Genomic DNA, 7,408 nt, shown 5'->3' with positions numbered 1-7,408 from the left:
TGGCAGATAGTTCTGTACCTTTCTAGTTTGGTACTGTTTTTGTTCTGTTTCCTGGCGACATGTGTGGTCAAACTGTATTTATTTCGTTTCTTGTTCTAAAAAATTTTTTATGTTTATGGGAGGTCTAACGTCCAAAAGCGACTCAGGCTATGAGGGACGCCGTAGTGGAGCGGTCTGGCTAACTTCGACCACCTGGGGTTCATTAAGGTGCAATAACATCGCATCGTACACGGGTCTCTACAGCGTTTCTCATCCATCGAAGTGCGCTGCCGCACCCTTCGGAATCGAACACTCTTCTTTCCGGTCAGCAGCCGGGCATGTCACCTCAGCCACGACAGCGGCTTCATTAAAATGTTGGTTGTAACAGTGCTCTGTCGTTTAGGGCCTGTTATTTTTTCATCGTTTCTTGTGCACTCATTACAGTCACAAAGACCATGGTGGTCAGGAAGCCGGACGAATATCGTTTTACGTTTGGAACGAACGTGGCCCTAGTCAATCTGAGCCTGGTTGCGTAACACTCAGAGCCCCGCGGTAACCCATTTTGGGCTCCTTCCTGCCCATATCGGCACTCGACTACGCCGCGTTGAGATAGAAATCTCTCCCGCGCGCTTCGCTGCTATCCGCCACTAATGCAGAGATGAAAGATTTTCCCGTGCGGACAAGCACTGCATCGCGGTGCACACTCCTGACGTCGGCGTACGTGATCCGCCCGGTCTCTTCCTTGTGTTCCATACTGCTCCGTATCGGCGAGTATATAAGCGAAGGCGCCAGCCAAGCTCCTACACACTTCAGCTGCGCTCTGCAACCGCCAAGCATCTACAATGAACACTCTGGTGAGAACTTTTGGAGCGAGACAAAATTTGCCTATGGTTTCCAGTTCTTTTCTAGTAATGCCTCATATATCGCATAAAGAAGCACCTACCGCCTTTTCTAGCGAAGAAGTGTAATCATTGTTGGGGCAAAAGATCGCCGTGCGCATATTTTATAGGCGTAGCTCTTTTTGTTCCGTCTTATGATCCCGCGACGTGCATAATAGCGATTCTCACCGTTACCCTTTTTTACCGGCTTCAGTATAGTTCTCGCTTTGAGGCGGTTATGCAATGATGCCTACGTAGCTCGTCTGGAAAACGCTCAAGAGCGACACTGGGCTCCCGAACTTAAGCACTTAGCTAGCATTCCTGCCTGCTTGCCTCACGCTCATTTCATCATCACTTCACAGCCACGGCACTGCCAATTACATTTTTCTTGCCGATTTTATATGCAAAGGATGTAATATGGTCGCGCGACCATCCGCAGACATATGTGGCTTTACTTACGGAAGCAAAGGAAATCGCGAGTGAAGCAGATTTGAGGTAAACTTCTCACGATCTTGTACACACACACACACACACACACACACACACACACACACACACACACACACACACACACACACACACACACACACACACACACACACACACACACACACACACACACACACACACACACACACACACACACACACACACACACACACACACACGCACTCACGCACACACACACACTCACACGCACGCACGCACGCACGCACACACACACGCACACACGCACGCACGCACGCACGCGCACACAAACGCACGCACATTAAGCCCAGCACTGTTTGCCTCCTTGGTACTTTTTCTACACACCACAGTCTCCGTCCTCTCGGACCAAGAATCATTTGCGTTCTCTCGGCTTTTTCTGCAGACCGCTGCCGTCGTTCTCTGCGCCGCTCTGGGCGCGGTCATGTGCGATCCTAAGGTCTGGGGATATGGAGGCTACGGTGGCTACGGTCTCGGGTACGGTGGTGGCTATGGCGGGGGCTACGGTGCAGGCTACGGCGGAGGCTACGGCGTCGGCAGCAGTGTTGCCCTCCTGCGAGGAGGTCCCGGCCTCTACAAGGCTGTGCCCGGCCCAGTGTTCCTTGTCAAGACCATCCACCAGGTGAACAAGCTGAGCGGAGGAGGAGCCCTGGTCGCCCACTCCGGCCTGGGAGGAGGAGGCTACGGAGGCGGATACGGAGGTCTTGGATACGGCGGTCTCGGTGGTGGGCTTGGATACGGCGGCCTTGGATATGGTGGACTTGGATACGGAGGCCTCGGATACGGGGGCCTCGGATACGGCGGCAAGAAGTATTAGGCAACTGTTCAGTGTCTCAGAGTGCAGCCACATTTTTTAGAGTAACGAAGACTAGTCGACATGTACCGAATACAGTGTGCTCCTTGCACATTTGCGAGCAGGTATTGCAGGCTGAGGAGAAAGACAGCATCGAATACGGAGTATCACTGTATACAAGGGCGATAAACAACGATTACAACGCCCTCGCTTCGTTCATGTGAATAATAAAGGCGTATTTATTTCAAATACATCTTCGCGTCGAGTTATTTTTCAGAATATTACTAACTACCATATGTAACTGCGTGCTTTTCGTTTTCAAAATTTGGGCGCTGCTGCAAAATTTCATGACAAATACAAAAAACAGCTACAAGCTGTCAATAATAAATGCTTGAAACAAAAACTACTCGGAGTGGGGAGTAGCGGTAACGGTGTACTACAACGAGAGTGCGGCAACAGCGTGAACAGACGAGCAGAATAATGCGGCACAAAGACGGACTCTTTACTGGGAGGACTTACGCCCACAGAGCTGGACATCTCAGCTACAGTGATAACAGCAAGCGAGCTCAGTGGTGGTTGAAGAATGGGATCACTGCAACTCGAGGCCGTGCTCAGTGTAAAGGCAACAGCGAACATTCGACATACGGAGCATTGAAGAACAACAGTCATCTCGAAAAACGTAGGAACAGCAGCGCTTTATTAATGACACATTCGAATCAGCGGTCCGTAGCAGGTCTGGAATTGGGGAAGCAAAGTACCCGTGGCGGTAGAATCAGAACTCAGGAAATTAATCCAAATCACCGATTTAAACATGGTCATCAATAAATAAATAAATCAGGCCGTCAAACTTTACTTCGGCACAATAAAAGGCAGAGGACAGAAGAAAAAAAGTCTGATGACCCTAGACTGGCTTCTGTGCCCAATTTTACGGAGCAAGATAACTGGCTCTGGATTGCCGATTGGAATACGCGACAGAAGTTTTAGAAAGCGCTCTCATGCTTCCTTGCGTAGCGAACAACGCACCTTTCCCGGCTCCGGGCAGTGGCGGGTTCGACTCCCGCCGCCTGTCGGCTACCAACCGGTTTTCTCAAATCGGTACAAGCAATGGCCTGGTTTGGTGCTCTGCTTCATAGGGCTGCATGGCTTGGAAAAGGAGTCTGCACTTTCAAAACCCGTCACTATGGGCTTGAACAGGCCCACTAGTTCTGGATACCTGTTCTGGATTGACGATTTGGAATACGCCATATCACTTTTAAAAAACGCTCTAGTTCTTTATTGCGCAGCAAATAAAGCGATAAGCCGACGCGCCGCCGGCGATAAACAAACTGGAGAAGTAAAGATCAGAGTTAAGAACATTGCTCTGCGGCATCGACCTGTCGCTTCGAAAGGAAATGAAGGTGTACAAAAAGTAGGAGCGAGGAGAACGGCGACCACTTCAAGGCGTAATATGGCTTCTAACGAACTACATGGTGTACACTTCTGGGCGTCCGCGCCGTCGCTGGGCGGAGTTTGCTCCGTCGTGACCGGCTTCGTAGTTGATGTCACCATTCTGCACAGGATCTTGTACTGTCCGAAATGGCGGCGTAATAGTTTGTTTTTGTTTTTTTACTGAGTGCTCGGCGACGAAATGGCGTCCATGCCCATACGCGGTCCCCTGGATTGTATTCCCTCTCCTGTGACTCGCGTCGTCGCAGATTGTACTATCGCGCATCGGTGCCCTGATGGATTTGCCACGTATACTGCGAGATTCCTCGGGCTTCATCACGCTGTAAATAGGCGGTGACGTGTACGTTCTCTTCATCTGTGACGTTCAGTAGCATTGTGTCGAGCTTGGCCGAGATTTCCCTCGGAATCGGAACGCTGCCCGGTGATAGGGACCATGCCTGATTCGCAGTTGACTGGAGGCACGAAGCTTGCACGAATCCAGTAAAGAACAATTTTACTTGGCCAAAAATAAAGGGAATGTTAAGAAACCAAGCCCAGCAAAATAGCGTAAGTTACACAGGCGCTATGTAAATAAACGCAGAATGAGGACGCAAACAAAACTATCAACTTGAGGAGGGAAACATCATCAGGTTGATAACTACACATGAACGTTACAAGAATAAAGGAATACTGTACAAAAGAATTAGACGAGAAACAGTGAGCGACAAGACAAAGAAAAGAGTTCAAGAGAGGGGGGAGAAACGGTGGTTTAGCTGCGGAGTCGCAACGTCAGGCCGCAGGGAGCGTCGGGCTGCGGATGCTCGTTGTGGGGCTGATCGAGTGCAGCGGATACGACCGAACTTGGGCCTCGCGCCTTAGGGGCCGCCGTCGCCGCGATGTACGCGTCAGCCTCCCGCCGAGGCTCGATTGCCCGCCACTTCCCTGGATGACCTCACTAACGTTCGCACGCACCGATTTCTCCAGACCAATTGCTCAGCTCGCGGTTTTCCTGCCGCCGCGTCCCAGTGGGAAACAAACAAATAAAAAAAAAGCTCAAGGCACAGCGTGCCAGTGTTTCGCAAAGCGTAAACTAAGGGTGTCAATGGCATTCAACCCGAAGCGGCCTCCACCGTTGAGACGCGTGTGTGGAAACCTCCGACCGCGCGATCGTATCGACACAGTCAAATTTGCATTTTGTACCAAATAAATGAGCGTCAAATTTCGGGGGTGGGGCGGAACAAATTTTTCGAGCGGCCCGGATCAAATTAGAGACTGCCATCGTATCGAGCACATTCAAATTAGCCTGAACATCGATTTTGCTTCACATCTATGCAAGTCAATTTTCAACGGGAAGGCGGGCAATTATTTTTTTTCCGGGGGGGGGGGGGGGGCAACATTTTGAAAACGAACCGGGTCTGATTTGGAGAAACCAGCGCATTGGACCTAGTCATAGTATGCTTCGGTATCTTACTGAAGACTGTTGCTAGGAGATTGCTAAGTCCAAAGGGCATTTGGAGGTCATACGAACACACGGAATGAAACTCGCATTTTGCATTGAACAGAGCTATTTCTCTGAAACGCGATGTGTCACGGTATCTCTAGCAACGTCAGAGACCAGCACGTGAACTGTCGACCTTTATTGATAGGCAAAATTACTAAAGGCACAATGGAAGGCATATAAGGATCCAATGGGCCTCTTCGATTTACCGCGCTCGGGCAGCCCGCCGGCTTACAGAAAGTTTGCTTCTGACAGGAAAGCGCATCGTGGTCACATGGCTTGCGGCACTCAACGGCGGCAAGCTAGTCACTGATCACGGAGGGCAGATGCTCTCCGCAGCTTCGCGTTCTCCTGCGTCTCGCATGAGAATGCGTTCTCCTGCGCCTCGCATTGCATGCGCAGGCGTTCGATATAAAAGCAAAATATTTTGGAAAGAACACAAGCCCATACTTCTACACAGTGCTTTAACAAGCGCTTCGCCTGTCTGCGCAAAATACAAGGGCCAGTTAGGGTTCGTGTTGAGTGCGCAAAACACACTACACAACAGCGACAAAAATAAAATGGTTGGTACATGTTCCGTTCTACTACTGCGAAAACATTACATGGCTCATGAGGCGACGATGTTGTAGTTGCCCTCACCAGATGGTCTGAAACCCCACGTGACCACATAACGTCATCTGCAGTTCTCACGCAAAATTTAGTGGCATGTTGTGTTACCAATGTCGAGAGCATCTGATAGCATGCGGACTGTAATGGTGTGGCCTTGCTGTACGATTTCTCTGCTCCGAGCCATGTTGTTTTCATTGCGTGATGTTGAAGGGCGCCACTCCCTTGTGTCGTCCTCCACCGGCGTTCTCCCCGAAACGAACATCGAGTGCCACTCGAGAACTCGCGCCCGCGATAATCTCTCTTTGCCGTAAGCGTCACGAATGAACTCATACGTCTGTGTGGCTGTCTTGCCAAGCTTCACACAGAATTTTATGTTTACATGCTGTTCGAGGTGGACCTCCATCTCTCCACACTCACTCACAGCAGAATGCGCAGACGACTAGTGACAACGTGGATGGATGGATGGATGGAAGGTAGGTGCATGCCCTTTGAAACGGGGCGGTGGTAGTTGCTACCATGCTCATGCTCAGAAGACTCATCAGGCCGATCCGGAACGAAAGAGTCACGACATCATTAAGAGCAGGGGACCACCAGGTCGGTCTTCTTTGCACCTAAGGCGGATCCACCGGCACAGGAGACGCCACGCACCCGAGGACGCGGACCGTCTTCTGAGAAGCAAGAAGACTCAAGACACATCGTAGAGGTGGGCTATGCTGGGTTGCCACCATCCTTCCCCGGAAACGCGATATCTAACGAGTTCAACGACCTGAAAGCAGAAATTATTCAGCTAAAAAAACAGAACGAGGCGTTGCGAGCTGAACTTAAATTGGTCAAGCTGCAGTCAAAACACCCGAAGCCCGGCCAAAACCTGCCAAATTTGTTCCGCCCTATTCTCATTCACGTAGTTATTTCCCGGTCATAATCCGGATCAGCGGTAACTACCTGCGGTCGCACTTCCAGAACTTCCCTAAAGATTGTGAACTGCTGTTTCGTTGCGAGGCTGTTCAACATTAGCTTGGTTTTCTGCATAGTAATTTTGAGACCATCCGTCCTCCTCTGCCTGTCTAACTTACGTGATCAGGCTTCGCTGTTCATCTCTTGAGGGACTTATCAAGACAATCTCATTAACGAATGGCAGGTTTCTTAGGTATTCTCTGTTAACTTTTATCTCCATCTGTTCCCAAACACGGTCTAGGAATACCTCCTGTAAACAGGTGGTAAACAGCATTGCGTGATCGTATCTCCCTGCCTGGCACCATTACTTATCAGCATTTTCTTGCTGACTCTATGGGCGAGTATGGCAGCTGCGCAATTGCTATATATATCTTCTAGTACGTTGCCATGCGGCTCTTCTACACCTTCGTACCGCAATGCCTGTATGACTGCTGAGGTTTCCGCTGAGTCGAATGCTTTCTCGTAATCAATGAAGGCTATAAATAGCTGTTGGGTGTACTCTGCGATTTTCTCTATCACCTGACTGATAGTGTGAATATGGTCTGCGTAGAGTATCCTTTAAGAAAGCTGTATAATCATTTGGTTGATTGGAGTCTAAGGGTATGCTGATTCTATTAGTGAATGCCCTGTAGGCAACTCACAGAAAGCTAATCAGTCTGTAATTTTTGAATCCTTGGCGTCTTCTTTCTTATGAATTAAGATAATAATGGCGTTCTTCCAAGCTTGTCGTGTGCTTGACGTCAAAGGCTTTGCATATACATGGTGGCTAGTTTTTCTGCGCAATTT

General features: G+C 49.7%; 1 protein-coding gene across 1 annotated transcript; it reads left to right on the top strand.

Moving 5' to 3' along the window:
- The first annotated feature begins 738 nt into the window (after nt 1–738).
- On the top strand, nt 739–2,369 carry LOC144119188 (uncharacterized). Its single transcript, XM_077651875.1, has 2 exons — nt 739–833; nt 1,729–2,369. Exons 1-2 carry the CDS (start codon nt 822–824, stop codon nt 2,158–2,160), a joined length of 444 nt encoding a protein of 147 aa, XP_077508001.1. The 5' UTR covers nt 739–821; the 3' UTR covers nt 2,161–2,369.
- Nucleotides 2,370–7,408: the final 5,039 nt, after the last annotated feature.

The sequence above is a fragment of the Amblyomma americanum genome, chromosome 2, assembly GCF_052857255.1.
Source record: "Amblyomma americanum isolate KBUSLIRL-KWMA chromosome 2, ASM5285725v1, whole genome shotgun sequence".
Lineage (NCBI taxonomy): Eukaryota > Metazoa > Arthropoda > Arachnida > Ixodida > Ixodidae > Amblyomma > Amblyomma americanum.
Note: the sequence above shows the minus strand (reverse complement) of the source record. Positions and strands in the feature narration are given on the sequence as shown.